General features: G+C 38.0%; 1 protein-coding gene across 3 annotated transcripts in view; it reads left to right on the top strand.

Annotated features, from left to right (window-relative positions):
- cpne5b (copine Vb) overlaps positions 1 to 18,580 on the top strand; it is a 137,173-nt gene that overhangs the window by 38,206 nt on the left and 80,387 nt on the right. Inside the window, exons 4-7 of one of the 3 annotated variants that reach the window (XM_062444962.1) lie at positions 3,600 to 3,703; positions 5,562 to 5,605; positions 7,319 to 7,344; positions 7,688 to 7,764. In XM_062444962.1, the coding sequence (XP_062300946.1) occupies positions 3,600 to 3,703; positions 5,562 to 5,605; positions 7,319 to 7,344; positions 7,688 to 7,764 (251 nt within the window). Of the gene's footprint in view, positions 1 to 3,599; positions 3,704 to 5,561; positions 5,606 to 6,504; positions 6,520 to 7,318; positions 7,345 to 7,687; positions 7,765 to 18,580 lie in introns of all 3 variants that reach the window. The other 2 variants (XM_062444970.1, XM_062444978.1) reach the window with 2 other exon arrangements.

Genomic DNA, 18,580 nt, shown 5'->3' on the forward strand with positions numbered 1-18,580 from the left:
TGTTCACATGTAAAGTGAAACACATAGCATATTTAGGTTACACGTGTTAAGAAGAGGTTGTTGTCTTTTTCCTCCCTCAATGACTAAAGTACCCATAATTCTTTATAATTCCTGAGGATCTGTTCAATACTCCACAGCCCCAGCTCTTACAATCAGTGAGTAGGAACCAAATCGCACAACACAGACCCAGAGGTTAAAAGGAATGACATTTATTGCAGAGGTTGGAGGATAGAGACAGGGGGAATGATGTCTGGAGATTTGCAGGTGGGGATGAGAGGTAATGGAGGGTGGCTGGACTGGAGCGAGGTGAGAGCGTGGCTTGCTGGAGTAAAGCAGAGGTGAAGAGGCAGGTTGACATGCAGGCAGGTTACACGGGCAAGCAGGCAGACAGGAAGGCAGATGGGAATGCAGTGATTCTAGGGCATAGGGAACAGCTTTTCCAAAAGTGAAGCCAAAAAGTTTCCATTGTCTGGTGGCTGGCTGCATCCATATGTCATAAGTCCAGCCCCCTCCATGTTCACGGATGGGGCATGAGACATACTAAAAAACGAACACATTATATAAATGTTTAAAGATTGTTTCTGTTATTTTAGAACGTTTTTATCAGGCATATGTTTTTTCAAATGCTTATTTTTTTTAACAAGTTGGCTTTTAATCATGTATTGTGTATATTTTTAATGATGTAAAGAAGGGGTGTGATGTCATGATTGACAGCTGTGACAGCCAGTCTCAAACCCCTGTCAGACTACTGTGCAGACTCTGGCTCCAAATGACATCACACAACCAAGATGGCAGCTCCTGGAAACAAGATACTGTGGCTTCACTTTGGCATAGTGGTAGGAAGTGGAGATGCATCGTCCATCTTTATATACAGTCTATGGGAGACAGGGGAGCAAAGAAAAGCCCCATCAGCTACCATCTTTTATCTTTCCCTGTGAGAACAAAAGGCTCCACCAAGCTCATTAATTCAACACTACATTACAGTCTACCAAACAAACCACAAAGATAAAGAAAGGACTAGAGCCGTGTCCTGTTATCACTCTCCTGTGCTAGGCCCTTTATTGTACACCATGCTCTCACTTACAGTGCATGTGTGCATCTAAGTGACACTGCTGGTCTGTACAGTAGTGTTCAGTTTGCCATATATGTATCTGTATGTGAGCTACTGTGTGTGTGTGGACATGTTGAGGTTGCAGGTTGGGGACTTCATGCCAGATTCTCATTAGCCAGCTCCAGCAGACCAGCAATATCTAATGAACTCTGCAGTACCGTATTGTCTTTTCCACTCAGCAGGGAAATCACATTATGGAGCTCATCTTGCCATCACCCGCCTCCTTTACTAACACGTGCTCACAATCTCATCAACACCTCAGGGTCTCTTAGAAAGTCTCAGATTCAACATCCACATCCTCTCCTCTGCTTTTCTCCCTCACTGGTGTTAAATTTAGATCCTCAGTGAGTGACTTCATGCTGAGAAAAATATTACTTTAAAAAGCAGAGTTCAAATAGGTATATGGTATTGTGTAACAATATAGGCAACAGATGTAAGTTTGTGTTGTCATAATTGCCCACAATGTATTGTATGTGTTGTTAACTCACATATCCACCTACAGTACCTGACTTACACACTGTGGAGAAACAAGCTCGACTCCCACTTGTAATCTGTTTCTTTGACATTGATTGGAATCACAGAGTTTGGCAGCTTTCCAATAAAACAAGGCATGTTTAGCTGTGAGAACTGAATCATTACTAAAGTAGTCGTAACAAAAGCAATAAAGGATTAGGACATAAATGAATTAATTAAGATTCATTTGATAAAATAATTATTTAAGAGACAAAAGGTCAGTACTGGCTGGACTGTTGTGAAAGTGTAGCAAGTGGACCCAAACACAGGACACTTCAGGCAACAGGAATTTGACAAAATCTTCATTCAAGACTCAGGAAAAGGATACACAGATACAGGCAAACAGAAAAAAATCTGACAAGGACTGAATTGAAAAACAGGACTTAAATACAACTGACGAGGGGATGAGGAGCAGGTGACTTGGCAGAACAGGCAAGGAGCTGATTGGCTTGGGAAAGCACTGGGAGCAAGGAAGGACTAACAAGGCCGATATAGGTCAACTGTGGAAACCCAGAAAACATCCCCAAACTCAGAAAACACTAAGTAGGCACAAGAAAGTCTTACATACCAGCAGGTTAAATGCAAACACAAAATCACTGTGTGCTACAGAGCTAAGATCATCTCAATGATGTACTAACTCTCAAAGTCCAAAAAATATATATCTGTTCCATTACTCCGAAAAATGAGAGTGGGCAAAAAACTGAAGCATCACCACTTAGAATGAATTGCTTGAAAAGCACTTAAGTTGGCAGCTCAGTGAAACCAGCCTGAACACTTTATCAATACAGTCTGGTCCTAAAAAACATACTTATTCTTAACCAGGTGAAGACGAAAGCATTTCAGATTTCACTTCAGCTCTGTATACTCTTCCAACTGAGTATCTCATCTGTCCTCCTCTCACTCAGTCTAAACAGACAGGGACAAATGTCTTAGGGCAACTAGTGGAGAATGACAACTAAGGGAAATACAGCTAGTCTATCAAATGGACTCAAGATTTTGCTGTTTTGATATTTATGTAAAATGAAATGATCATTTAATGCATGCAGTTATGCATTAAGCATGGATTGCGGTGTCAGTGGGTTCAGTCCAGACTAAAACAAATCTCTACAACTATCACATATAAACATAAAAATAAGATAAAATTAAGTGAAAATACAATACATAGAGGGCATACTTCAGTGGTGGTAATTTGAGACTATATTAAACTATAGACTATAAAATAGAAACTAAAAACTTCACAAAATTAAAACTTCACACTTCATTTTGATAAAGAATTTTATTTAACATGGTAAATCAAGGAGGCGTTAACAATGTATGTATGTACTGTATCTGATATGGGGAACCCTTAATCAGCTTTTTGTACAGTATATGCATGTGGTGTTGATGGGTCTTTGCCAGCCTTTCCCTGGCATTTTCCCCAGCACTTGGTACTTTGGGAGTGAGAATCTCACTAATTAGGCAGCCTTAATCACTGCTTTTCTCTTCCTCTTCCTTCCCACTCCTTTCCCACTCCCACTCTCTCCCCTCCTTTTCTGTCCTAATTCCCCACTCCAGTTTTGCCCCCTTTTTCCCCAAACTGCTCTTCATACCTTTTGAGCCATTTTGATTCTGCTTATCTGTGCCCATGTTATTTCTCTCTCTCTACATACATTTTCTTCATCTCTTCCTTTATATCTTCTCTTTCTCTCTGTGGGGTTGATGAGTGAATTATCCTGCTGTAATTAATGTGGGAGAGAAGTGAGGATCAAGGAACCAGGAAACACCCCTGGTTTCCTCTGCACAGCAGCAGCGTGTGAAAGCACCTTCATTAATCAGGCTTCTGTAAATGTCTGCGTATGCATGTGAAGAAGTCTCGAAAAAATAGAAGAAAAAGTAGAAAAAACATTGTTTACAACTGATACCATTTGTTTTTTAAAGAGTATTTTCTTTTCATCCTTTTTCCCTCCTGACGTCATCTGTCTTTCTCCTTACACAGTTTGGGAGAACGGAGGTGATAGACAACACCCTGAACCCCGACTTTGTTCGAAAGTACATCTTGGACTACTTTTTTGAGGAGAAGCAGAACCTTCGCTTCGACTTGTGAGTAATTTCCTTTGAAGTCGTATCATCAGTGTGCCTTCTCACCTGCCCTCAGTCCTTACTGCGATCCATTTTTATCTCTCTCAGTTCTGTGCTGATTGAAAATATCAGTTAAGTTAGCTCAGTCTGAAGAAACTGACCTCATGATTAGTATCAGTAATGATTAGTGACATAGCAATTACTTTCATATTCTCTAGCATCATTTTCTCTTTTCATCAAGCAGTCTCTCTCTTTCTGTGTCTCCTTGAGGATTTTCAAGTTCAATTTTATCTCTTTCTGACACGAATCGCAATCTCAGTGGGTTGGTCTTTCTAGACTGACATATTTGTACAACTTGCACATGGGTTGCCATGCAATTTTGTACAGATGTCAATGATGCCCGGAGGATGAATCCTAATTGTGAGGATGAAATTTGTGATTTTAAGTGAAAACAATCAAAAACTGTCTGATGTTTCCATCAGACTAAATTGTAATCATTTTGGTGATCCCTTACCTTTTAATCTAGCTCCATCATTTGTTGAAAAAAAAGGACCAAATACCTGCAAAATTATGACATTACCATCAACCTTAGTTGTACTCTATGTTTAGTGCTAATAAGCAACTGTTTGCATGATAACATGCTAAAAATGCAGAAAATTACTCTATATATCATGTTATACCTGCTTGACGTGAGGTGGATAGCTTTTTCATTGTGACCTTGTTGACTTGCTGATGTTAGCATTGATTTAAAAGAATGGCTGTGCCTACCTATAGCCTCACAGAGCTGCTATGGCATGGCTGTAAACTCTAAGCCTTATTTAATATATCAACATGATCATTCTTCCATATGGGCTGTGATGTTGGCCAGCTTGTAGAGTTAACTGTCAGCTTTTTATGGCCTGGAAATACAAATAATGCTGTCTCAGCACTTGTTTTATTTTGTTCAGCTCTTTTATGGATGCAGTTTATTTTCATATGAAATCACATAAACAACCATTTCCTTGAACCTCTTTCAAAAGAATGACCTGTAACACAACCCTCCTTTATATCTTCTGCAGCTATGCCATCAAACAATTTAAAAATAGATACAATTTGGCAACTCCATCTTTTGATCTTTCATTTGAATTAATGGTGAAAGACAATGTATAGCCGAGTTTGTGCAGCCTAACAGCAACTTTACTTAAATATTACCCCATTCCTATCTAATTGTGCTTGCTCTTGGTGAACTAGATCAATCATTTCATCAGATGTTTAATCTTAGTACATCGCATATGTTCCATTTCCCTCACTTTCATTGCTTTATATTCACATGCAAATCAGGTCAGGACCAACACTCATTATTATGGAAGAAGAAAAAAGGTCTTATTGAACCCCTCGCCACTTGCCCTGCCCCACAGATAGTGACATCTGAAAAGATACTAAGGTCCTCCTCTCTTTTTATCTTAGCTTATTGTATATTTTACACATAAGATTACCTTCGTCCTCTTTTATGTCTCATGATGTCCACCCACATCTTTATTTACTAGGATTTTGTCTAGTATTTCTTCTGTTTATTTCTTTTATTTTTTGTTTCCTTACTTCTCAATTATATCCTTCCCAAATTGCTGTCATATACTTCTTCTTCCTGAGTTTTTCTAAATTTGAGACAAAGTATTTCCCTAAACCTACAAATAAACAAAACATCTCAAAAGCCAAAAATTGCAAGCCAAAAATTGGAAATGTGGTGTTCCAGTGTAATTCTTTCTGCCTCAGATGATGACAGATAACCACTTGAAATCTGCCATTTAAGAGCATATCAATCAAAATGACTCCACTTAGATAATAATCTCTTGTACAGTGGATAAAGTAGAAATTGCTGCTTTATTTTGTTCCCTTTCAGGTATGACGTTGATTCCAAAAGCCCAGACCTGTCCAAACATGTGAGTGCTCATTCTTATTTTAACCTTGAATCACTGATAAGTGGAGCTCAGTCTTGAAGAAAATCTGAATTATTGGCTTGAATGGCTCGAAAAATGAAAAAAGTAAATATTGGTTGTTGAAATGAGTGATTTGAGATTGGCTGAATCCTTTATCAGTGGTCTCATGGTGACATTATTTCTTTTTCCTGTATGTTCCTATTTAGGTGTTTTCTGCTGCATGTTGTCTCCTTGATGAAATAAAGCAAACCCTTTGTAATGCCTGATTCATAGTAATATCCAAATACAATTGTTTCTTTTTCTTTTAATACAATGAGTTACAGAAATTATCCATGTTGCAATTTGCCATGCAAATGCAATTTCCTATATCTAGCAGTGTAGCTTTATATAGTCTTATATATTTTCTCCTTTGTTGTAGTCAGTGATAGGCATTGTGCAATTACTTCCTTTACAGCCATATAGAAAAGCTTCAGTTTTACAATGCTTTTGACCATTAGTTTCTATTCTAAGCAACATACTATCATTTTTTCTACTGTATTTTTGTTTCAATAGCGAAGCATATGCTGTTTTGTCACAAGTGTGGAAACTATGGTGACTGAAAGCATTGACCAAAGTTTGCTATCAAAATAATCAGTTTTGATGATTATTTGATGTATTTGGATGACCCGGGCTTGCATTTTTTCATCACTAGCTTTAATTCCACCCACTGTATGCTTAGGTTTGAGTTTTTGGGCAGTTATGGCACAGTATGTTGTGTCCTTTCCATTCTCACCTCATCATCTTGAGCAGTGCTAGGAGTGCTAGGTATTGTATAGTGTTGTGTTCTTGTATATGATGTGCTCTGTTGTTATTGTTGTTGTTATTGTCACTGTTATTGTTGCTGCTGCTGCCCAACCTTTCTGGAAGCCTGCAGAACTCAACGTAGGTCCCAGCATCTCTCTCACTTCTGACACTGCATGGCCGCTATCTTACATTAATGATCCTTCTCTCAAGAGGAAGGATGGTGTCACTGATCTGAGTGGGTGCTGTCCCAATCAAGCCAAGCTATCTGTGCAACCCTTAACCACTGTTATCTCTCTTTCCACTCAAAGGGATCCAGAGTGGCTATATTGGGGGAAAAAATAAACTAAATCAGACATCTGGTCTTTAAATAGTTCATGTTTTTGTTGACACTTATGAATATGGTGAGATTTTCAACAGCTTTTGATAGGATCAGGCTCTCCCTAGTGATGGTGAGTGGAAACAATGGGCATAACAGACCCAAGACACACTTTATCGTGATGCTGACATTTTTAGTTTGCCATGTCTGCCAAGGCAAAAATCTTTGGTTTTGATTATCCTGCAATTGTTTTTAAGAAAAAAGAAGTCTATGTTGAAACCAAGCATGTTTTTTTCTGTCCTTTCAATAATTGGCCGTCTAATGTACCAGATTACTGCCAATGATGCTGAGAGGCTGTCTACTTCTAAAAGTCTAGTTGTGAAACATGTTCCTTGTCATTGTCCATAATGCTTTCACTCCCTCCATCTTTTCGCATTTGTCTGTTATCCTCAACAGTTCATCGAGCATGCTTACCATGCATATGTATGTACTGACCTTAATGGCATAGTGCCTTTTGAGTTCAGTTCAACAAATTTGCTTCCCATTTCACATCAAAACTGGACACGATGTCAAAATGTTGAGAAGATCATTTATGATCTTTGAAGAAAAGGAGTCTCACAGCTGACAGCAAACCATTAAGCCTTTATGTTGCACTTTGTAGTTTGCAAACATAATATAAAATGTGGTCATGTGACACCATCTAAATCAATAATTATTGTTTTAGTTTTTAATAGAAGATGTCACACAAAAAAAACATTCGTCCTGCTGGGTAAAAATGTGGATGGATGAACAGGACACATTTTAATCCTACAAATTTGAAGAAGCATGAAGGAACATTGGTAGACACAGATTCTTGAATTTGACATTTGTATGGGTTTTAAGTGGTAAAAGACAAGGAATGCTACCAAGTTTCACGTCTGACCAAACCCTAACACTGGTTTGTTGTATGTACTCCACAAACACCTGCCTTCCATTTTTTCCTCCTGACAGGACTTTTTAGGTCAGACGTTCTGCACTCTCGGGGAGATTGTTGGATCACCAGCCAGCCGACTGGAGAAACCACTGGGGTGAGTACAATTTTGGTGTCAAGTGTTAACTGGCAAAACACTATTCCAAATGTGATTAGGGAACACCATGGTGTGTGAAAAGGGGAAGACCGTAGACTATATGAAGATGGACGTAGCGAGGTGTGACACAACCCACTGGTTTGCACTGGAGCCACTTTGAAGCCCAGACTTACAGCTTATGGTTAGCGCCATCTTTTCTGTTCTGAGCTACAGATTAAGGGATTTCATTGGGACACGTTAAATTATCATGTAACCTTTTCTTTTTATTGTATATGATTACATCTCCTGTGTGTCTGCATAAGGAAAAGACAAGGTATGAACCTGACATCATATCACTGAGAGAAAACATCACATGTCTACATGAATTTAACTTTTAACAAATGCATTAAAATGTTCCTGCAAATGCAGTTGTCAAGTTTAAGTTTCATAATTGTTTTATTTAAGTTCATAATTATTTTATAGGGGTGGGGAAATTTCTCGATTATAAGATGCATCGCGAGGGGGACGTGGATGACTCTGCATTGATTATCAAAAGTCAAGAATCGATCTTTTAAACATTAGTTAATAACTTGATGTTGACGAACGACAAAGGCGGAACTGTGAGGGCAGCGCAGCAGCCGGACAGTCTTATAGCGCGCACACACAAGAGTTCATTTATAGTTCATCTTAAAAAAGAAGTGACTGCAAGCATTCTTTGATTGAATAACTAAATAATTCCCTTTGTGAGATGATAGTGAACTTTACTGTGAACTTTCAACGCCATCACTTAGCTAACGCTAACGTTAGCAGAGCGGCGCAGCTAACGAAAGCATATCCAATACACACTGCAACATGAAACAACGTACACTCTGAGGTGAAGAAAATAACTCGGTGCACTCCGCTCAAAGTTTGTTACTCTCATACAGGCAGGTGAGCTTCACCCCTACTAGGTCTATACTATTGACATATTTTGGTCTACTTATTTTAATGTTAAAACACTTTAACATGCATGTTGAATGTTGACATTCAGATTTTTAAAGTAGGCCTACTTTCTAAATAAAAAACAGGGTTCATATTTATCTGACTACTTGTATCAATTGATGAAAAATTAGCCGCGCAGTAAGAAAAATAAAATGAGGATGTGATACGTTGAGATGCATCAATAATCATTTTAGAATCGAATCGTAGCCCTCTGAATCAGATTTTAATCGAATCGTGAGGTGCCGAGAGATACCCACCCTTATTATTTTAACATTGTTACTGTACCAGCTGCAAGAAATAGCCTAATAGGCTCAATAGTCTACATAAGCCCACTGTGTTTCTGATTTATTTTCATTAATACCATTATTTCAAGAACACCCTCGGCCCCCCTCCCCCATCTGATTTTTTTTCTTCTTTTTGTTACAAATGGCACCCTGAAGATAACCCATCCAGAAAAATGGCAGATTGCAGCCAACTCTCAGCACAAAACACTCCACCTTGTAGTATTAAGCCATCTGTCTGAACCAGACCCTTCAGGCTTAAGTTGGGAAGCAGAACTTTCATCTGTGTTGCTGAAATCTACTGAATGCAACAAGAATGCACATTTTGAGCTTAATAGGGTACAATGACGGTGTTAAGTTATGAGCAAGTGTGTTGCTATTCCACAGTCACATTTCTGATATTGTGGTGGTACAGTATAGAGTTGGCTTTGCTTGGCTTTTCTTGTGATGAGAAAGGTTTAGAAAGAGAGAAAGAGTAAGATAAAAAAGTGAAATGGCAGAAGGAGGATGAGAAGGAAGAAGAGACATGGGTGAATTAGAAAGAGACAAGAGGAAAAGACATTGATCAGACAAAGACGGAGAGGAAGGGAGGGGAAGACAACACATCCTACATATGTTTTCTACAGATAATTATTGTCATTAAAGGAAAGGGTGAAGCCACGAACAAAATTACCCAAATTACTGTTCATCTCCTCAGCCTGTGCTCTCACACTGGCTGAGAAAAATGTAGTGTTAATGGGGTATCCTTTAATCTGTCTTTATACATGTTCCATCCATCATCATCAGTCGGCTAGGCTCTTTCTGTTCAATTCAGGTGAAGTCATTTAAAAGTCACATTCAGTAGAATTTACTGGTTCTTACGTCTGAATCTGTTACTTTGGAGAACATTAAGAGGAAATAACTGAATATTAAATTTCAATTTTAAAATGTATGACATGTTATTATCTACATGTTCTAATATCGGTGAACATTTGACACTCCAAAGTTTTCCCTTATCCTAAGAAATATATTCCATGGGTTTTTACAAAATTTTGTCCAGACATTCCCCTGGCCCCAGAAAATGTATCCGAAGTTTGTTGACCCTCTAACTTTTTCTCTAGTGTCAGACATTTGTGGTTTTGACAGAAATGTTCACACATATGTATGTACGTATGTAACCATAAGGATGAACTTTGATTTGGTTTACTTTTATGTTAAGCAGCATCATTAAATCAAATTTGTATTTGTCAGATACTTTAGTTTATGATTAAATACTTGCAAAACTAATGACATTCCTAATGCTAGAATGGTAAGTGTGAGCATTTCAGTGTACTGGCATTAGTATTTAGTTCAAAACACCACTGTGAATAAGTGCAGGCTCAGAGAGGAGCTAGTATGGCTGTCAACTCGTATCCAAATTAACATAATACCTGATGTCAGCACACTGTACAACAAGCTGCTGCTGTCTTAGTTTGGTTTTGGGAATAAAAAGACCTCCTAATTTCATTATCAAGTTTAGTGCTGTGTTTACAGAGAGAATACACTGGCCCTCATGAATCATTAATTTGAGCTCAAAGGATAATTCCCGTTTATTATAACTTAAGTCTTTTTCAGTAAATGGTACTCAAAAACAATATCTTTGTAATAACCATAGGATCTTACATAATGTTTTTACATGGCAAACATGATTGAAAATTAAATGGAAAATACATGAGGAAGATGATATGCCTTAGATGCTGATTGTCCATTGTTCTATAAAAGTGTATAGGGTTAAAGAGAAGGGGTTTCTGGGCAACTGCAGAGTTTGGAAGCAACTACACATGATGTATTTCTGCAGTCATACGTCAAGCAAATGCTGACTGGTAAAACAATACCCAATAGTCCCGCTTCAAACTATTTTTCAGGCCTCACACATGACGTTTGACATGGTCTTCAGGGATGTGCTGTTTAGAGAGACAGAAGTCTCAGATAATGTAGTAAGCATTTCATGCTGCAGTACTAAATATGTCTGTCCCTCCCTACAGTAAGCCCCAGATGATGACACAGTTGCTAAACTGTTGTAAAAAACATTTTTTGACAGTGTGTGTGAGTTTCCCCCATGGTACATTTTGATGTTGCTTATTAAGGGGACTTCAGCAGTGCAAATACAAGTGGGCTTTAAGCATCTATATTGAGACCATAGCCCTTAATGATATTATTTCAAGTTTAATATCAAACCATTTCTCTATTAATTGAGAACTTATATGGCATGGTTAAAAAGGGAAATAGAGGTCTTTGCCAAATTATTCATTTTTAATTTGGGATACTCTGCAGCTGAGAGATAACACAACTGCTTGCCAAATGTATTCTTGTGGCAGCCTTTAATCTGTCTTTACAGGCTTCATAATCAAGCTCTCCTTGTGATGGAAACCTCTCAAACCGAAATGTCCAAGTTGCTCTTTTGCTATTTCCACTATGTACGGCAGATGTAAGGAAGGCGGAGCAGCAAGCTTTCCTATGAACTGACCAGCCATCAAACCAGTATAACATTGAGTGTATCATACATGATTCGTTTTCTTTGACATGGTTTCATCGTGAAGTTGTAAATGACTGATCACACCAGGGTGTCATTTATTTTACTTTATTTACCATATTTAGTGGACTGACTGTGTTGTGAATCAGACTGGCTGGTGAGTTAGGATCACTTCCATACTGTGGTCTTACACAACAGCTGAATGAATGATGTGTGATTTTGGTGCATACACAGTGGAAAAACAGTGTGCTTAAGGACCTGAGTGTTTATGTTGATCAGTAAATTCAACTGGAGAGATTGTGCTTGGTTTTGTATTAGATTCTTTGGGGGAGAATCACAGAGGCGGAGGAACAATGAGAAACACACACAAGCACATGTAAAGTGATGTATTGCCCTGAAAAATCTGCTACCCAGTGGAGTTTGTTTTCATGTTTCTGTGGTAATGAATAGTGATTCATATTCCATTGCTTGGAAATGTCAAGACATTTGTCTAAGCTTTCCTGAGCCAATGGGAAAAGGTTTTAGAGCATTTGTTTTTCATGACTGCCTGCACCTGATTTTATTTTTTAAAACTTTTCCTCACGTGCGTGAGGAAAAGTGTGCGTGTACGCGCGCGTGCACAGGCACGCACGCACGCACGCACGCACGCACGCACGCACGCACGCACGCACACACACACACACAAAATTGAATGAATCTGGTATATGAGGGTGTCTCTGACTGTTCCTTCTACCTAAATGCATTATGATTAAGTACACAACAACCTGTGTTTCGTTCATTGTAAATTATACTATATTATACAGTGCAGTTTATCATAGAAGATATTCATAAATGTAAATCTAAATATTGGATTACTGCTTGATCTCACCCTTTTTCCCCATTCCCTTGGTCTTTGTACATGAATTCACATGTGCGTAAACAAATACAAACACATATCGGATCATGGTCACGTTTGGGGACATTACGTAGACTTACATTCATTTGCTGTAGACTTACCCTAACCACAACCACTACTTGCCTAACCCTAACCTTAACCACTGACGCAAACATCAGCTTTGTCCCAGTTAGGGACATGGTTTTCCCAAACGTAGCCTATGACAGACCCACACACACACATAAACACACACACTGGCATGTAGGCAAAATGAATCTAAAATGACTCTAGTGCCTATGTTTGTATGGCTTCTTGTATGTTTCCTGTGTGCTGGAGTGGTCTCAGAAGGAATCTGTAAATAATATAGCAGTAAACAAAGACTTTCAAGAGGCTTTGAGGCCACAAAATTGTTAGATTAATTATAGTGAATGTTAATTACTTTGTGCCTTACAGTACAATTCAGCCCTCTCATGATAGCTAAAGCACATTACAAATATGAACAATTAGCTCTAAAATCAATCAGCATGGAGGGCTCTAAGCTTCCACTTGCAACAAGACTGACGAGAACAGTCATAGGCTGTGCAGCAATTTTGAAGTGTTCAGAGACAGATCTGCAAGCATGTCACTGGATTAAATGGACCACCATGTTTTAATATCACATACACAGTTTAATGGCTGACGTACACTGAATGTTGTTTTTCTGTGTCAATTCTTACTGTCCTTTTCTGCCATTGCCTAGTTAATTGTGTTGTGCTGCAGTGTTTTACCAAACTATTAATTATGGTTTGTTGTGAGTGTCTTTGTCGTCAGTGTTTCTCTCCCAGTCTGGATGTCTATGTGCCCCAAACAAACAACCACTCTCTGAATGCCCACTGATGCCCCTCTCCCCCTCTCTCTTTACCTTCAGGAGCTTTTTTTCTATAATGAAAATCATAATGGCTGCTGCCTAATTAAACAGGCACTAATTTCAGGAAGATTAAAGCCATTACAATTAGCCATGAAAAAGGGAGAATAAAAGACAACACTAGAATACACACTCAGGCATTCATCTGCCATTTAACCAAGGTACAGAATGTATTAAATCAATTACTGTGTGTGTGTGTGTGTGTGTGTGTGTGTGTGTGTGTGTGTGTGTGTGTGTGTGTGTGTGTGTGTGTGTGTGTGTGTGTGTGTGTGTGTGTATAGAGGATAATGAAAGAACACTCTTTATATGGCCATGTTTTGAGCTTTGCACACATTATCTTTTTCATAAAGTTATAGATAAGGAATGAAAGTTAGCCAAACCAGATGACATCCTTCACATTAATGAGACACATTGCTTCTTAAAGTCACAGTTTAATCATTTTAAGTATTCAAAAACACATGACTGAGCAGCTATTGTAATACAACCTCAATAGCTGCTGCAAAGTCCTTGAAATGGTATGATGGTATGATTTGATAGGTAACTCTGGGAGAGACCAAATTACAGCAACATTTGTGAAAAAAAAAAAAATCAAAAAATCATGTAGACACGTCTGTGGTTTGTGAACCCAGGGCCGTATCAGCAAATATGCAAATGCAAGCTGGATTTGGAAAATTACAATTCCTCCTTTCGCTCATTTATTTACGTGCCAATAATCAAAACAAACACCATACTTGTAACCCATATATGTGTATGCAAGAATCCTTTTGTAAAGCCGGCCCGGTTCATCTAAAATTTGCAATTTATTACAGGATTTTTTTTACTAATGATGGACATATGTCACAATGCACCCATTCATTCATTACAGTGTTTGGAACCTGATTCCAATAACACCATATAAATGAAGCTGTCACAATAATACGACATGTGACAGCAATTTTAAACAAACCTTAAAAATTAAAGTTTTTGCTGGGACACAAAAGATTGTGCCTGTTGTTGTAACTTCAGAAAAACCTTGTTGTGTGCTGTAGTTATAGCATAGAGGTCCATCTGTGGTATGTAAGCAAGGTCAGTCTCAGCACCAACAGTGAAGGATGTTTCCTTGGCAACACCTACTACTTCCTCATTCACTGGGCCGGTGTAGTGTAAGGCAATCATAATTAACTAAATAATTTCATGCAGAGTTAGATGTTTTGCTAGGGAAACTGAACTGACCTTGATTGATTCTGCAGATCCTGATCAGTTAAATTTTATATTATCTAACAGATTAAAAGCTCAAGGTACTGCTTGCCTTCATAAGTGAAGCAACTTGAAGATCAGAGAGCAGTAGATGTTTTTCACGGCAGACAGTCCTGCTGTCATTCAAAAATGTCTTTCAGGGACATCTTATCAAACCTCATCTTTTAGGCAGTGTGGTCTAATTATATTTTTTGAGTTTACAGGGATTTTCATTTATAATCCGATGCAACACGTGACTTCTCCATTTCCTAAAATGTTAATGAAACTTATTCAGTGTGTGTGTGTGTGTGTGTGTGTGTGTGTGTGTGTGTGTGTGTGTGTGTGTGTGTGTGTGTGTGTGTGTGTGTGACAGAGAAAGAAAGAGAGAAAAACAGAGAGCTTCCGCTAAACAAGACATTTGTTTCATCTGAACATCAAAGGCTCCCTGCTCTTTTATGATTGTTTCAGATTTTACAGTGCTCTCTTGCCACAGGCCTCAAATGCATATTTTATTAAAGAGATTAAAATTCTCTTGTCATTTTTTATTTACATAGGGAAATGATTTAAACTGAGAGCACAGTGACTAAGCTAACTGCATGAGTAATCTGTCTCTTTACTTTGTTCTTTAGGGTTTTGGAAAATTTAAAGCAGTAAATGCTACAGTACATGCATGCTACATGTGATTCATAATTGGAATATCATTATAATCAGTTATATAAGTATTGATAAAAACAGAGGTATGGCTTTGTTTATTTATATCAGGAGCTAGATGTACATTGTAAAGAATAAATGTGTATGCAAAACATGCACACCACTCCAGACATATGTAGTGATATTTATAAAAACAAGTATGTAAGTAAGAAATGTAATCTTTAATATGCAACATTATTCTTTTCAGTTGTTAGTTGCTTTTGTTTGCTCAGTTACATTATCTTTTTCAGTTAGTTTTACTTGGACACAGACACTTGTTTATCATGAGGGATTTGATGATGATTGAGAAATCACTGCTGCTGATGATTAACAGGTGCATTTGTTATGGATTATCAGCAATATAGCTGCTATTAATAGCCTCTGTTGTACATAATGCTCATGTAGATAAAAGGGTGCTGCGCTGTTTTTTGAGAATTGTATTTTTCATTTCAAAATACACGTTGGGTGAAATTGCATTTCGTCTTTCTTGTGCTGTTAATGCAAACTTTTAACTGTAAAGTGCTCACTAGTTTTTTTCCGGCTCTGGCCCCTTGAATATTTAAATTGTGACGATGAGGCTCAATCTAGTTTGGCTATTGTCTGGAAGAGTGAGCTGTTTTTTCTTTCATTTCTTTTCTTTGGTCCATAATTACTGTGAGAGGTTGTTGAAAGGCTAGTCAGTAAGCTTGGTGTGTTTGTTTGTGTGTGTGCATTTCAGACAGAGAGAGAAAACTATTTTCTTGAAGATAGAATAAACAGCACCTAACTGTGCGAGGGAAATACGGCCTATTACATTACCATAAGAAGTAGGAGTTGGAATTATCCAAACATCCCACTAGCTAATTTAGCATGCTGCTGCTGTTCTGTTCTAATATGACTACAAACAAAATGTTTACATAAGTGAGAAATTAATTCTGCCAAGGTTCCTTATGTTTTGTTCTGTGTTTGCAGTGAAAAAAGCCCGTCATTGCAAAGTATTGCAAATTTGCCACTCACCTGCAGGTTTGTTGATATAGAGGAGAAAAGTAATAAATAGAAACAAGTTGATTACTTTCTTTATTAGCTTTCCCTGCATAATTTAAATTCTTGCTCAGCCTTTTAAAGCACATGTAGCACTATTGGACTACCCTTTAATCATTATTCATTCTTTGTTTATTCTCTCACAGAGGCTACACCTTAAGCACCTGTGTTTTAGCAGAGTCAGAGTTTCCAGTCTTATCCCAAAATAAATGATATCTCCAGGTGGTGGACACAATGTCATTCACATTGTTCCAATGCAAATGCAATAAATATAACTGTTCTGCAATGGATGCTACCACTTTAAAGCTTGTAACAATCATTTTTTGTTCAGACTCCAATAGAGAGGGTTTTGATTTATGTTTGTTATGGCCTGCAGTTTATCACACCTCACCCTCATGTATGTTTTATATCATGCATGATTCGTCAATAACACAAGTGCCAATGGGAGAAACCATACTACTGACTGTGATCCCCTGACTTTATGTCTAGAGTCACCAGCAGGTCAAGCTTTCACCTATCCAATGAACATCTACTGGATAGATTGGCAAGTTTTTGTACATAAATTCATGGTTACCAGATATTCTAAGGACCTTAGTGACCTCTAGTGCCACTAAGCGGTTGACATGATAGATCTTTCATGAAATGTCTCAACAACTGTTTGCAATTTGGGAAAGACCTTCAAGCCCCAGTTAGTATGAATTGCAATAACTGGTTTCATCTAGTGCCATGATCAGGTCAAAATGTTACTTTCTCCAATATGTATCAACATTATATCCGCTCAACATCAGCATGTTAACATTGTCATTGTGCGAATATTAGCATGCTGATGTTAGCATTTAGCTCAAAACCATTGTGTGTACAGTCTCACAAAGCTGCTACTGTGGCTGTAAACTATTTGTCTTGTTCAAAATGTACATCTTTATGTCTAGAAGACATCATTGTGAAATGGATAACTTTCCAAGCAGCCTAGTCCATAATTAGCTTAGGCTTTGTGTATCCTTACATTTTGCTCTGAAGGTATGGCAAACACTTGCATTCAAACAATCAAAATTAAACAAAAAGACTTTGAAAGGATGCCATCACCATTTATAAAAGGTTGTAGAACACCAGTGGGTGTGTATTATATTAAATATTTCATCTTTTCTCTGCAGCTGCTCAAACCCACTTTGAACCATAATTCCTATACTGTATTTATATAAAGCTCTTTATTACAAGTCATGCCTTAAAAGATCTTACACAACAGGCATCTGTTAGAAAAATACAGACAATCAAAAAGCAGATAAAGATAAAAAGAACAACACAAATCGTATCATATGCTGGAAAGACACAAGCCCACCAACCAATCAAGCAGAGCAAAACATGCTATCGTGCTATTTCTCAGCAAAAAACAATCCCTAAGAAAAACCTTATGAGAGAGAAAAATTGAAGAAACCTTGGGCGCTCCAGTTCAAAAAAGGAATGAAATGTCTTTTCTTACCAGCTTTATTTATTCAGTTATATTGTGCACACATAGTTCTTTTGCTGCAAGACACTCCCTGCTCTTGCATCTTGGAGCAGACCATAAACACCACAGTTTTCTACCACTGCCCACAGAGAAATACCGATGCAGCAGATGGGAGTTAAATGGCTTCCTCAGGGGTATACTGATGATAGCCAAGCAGCCAGAGTAGAATTATTGTCATTCACTCTAGTTTTTTCTTCTGTAGAGCCTAAATCATTCTGAGTACTTCGTCTTCGGAGAAAGTCAGGAGTTCCAAAAAATACTCAATCAAAAAGTCACCAGGAGTCGTCCGGTCTGAATGCAGTTAGAGTTTTATTGTCGACAGAAAAACCCGGAGCCAGCATACACAGACAGAATCTATGCATACATGACACAAAGAGCTAAAACTCGGAGCCTCTTTTATCCTGATCTGTATTGCTGACTCTTGCAGAAAAGTTTCGACCCCTCCCTCGGTGGAGTGAGTTTCAACCAATCCGCTTCTTTCTCCCCCCAACTCGTACTCACGTTCTTCGCACCCTCTTTCACCTCAACTTGAACTCACGTTCTTGGCGCCTATCCTAAAGACGCCTTAAAACACCTTTTATGGCTCTTCCTTCCGTTTCTATGCTAGCAGGTGTTTTGCTATAGGGGGATTCTGGATTACATCATTCACAGCTTCAAGTTCAGTAGTTTTCCATTTACTAAGTGCTTCCACCTATCTTTCTTAGCTGGTATTAGCTGTGTGGGCAATGTTTATCACAGATGTCTTCAAGTTCAATATTACCCAAATACTGTTATTACTGCATTCTTTTCTATAGTACTAATAATAATAATAATATAAAAGTGTGGTATATATAATCACATATATTGTGGTTTCTCATACTTATTCAATTATAAGGTA

Source organism: Scomber scombrus, chromosome 3 (genome assembly GCF_963691925.1).
Source record: "Scomber scombrus chromosome 3, fScoSco1.1, whole genome shotgun sequence".
Taxonomy (NCBI): Eukaryota; Metazoa; Chordata; class Actinopteri; order Scombriformes; family Scombridae; genus Scomber; species Scomber scombrus.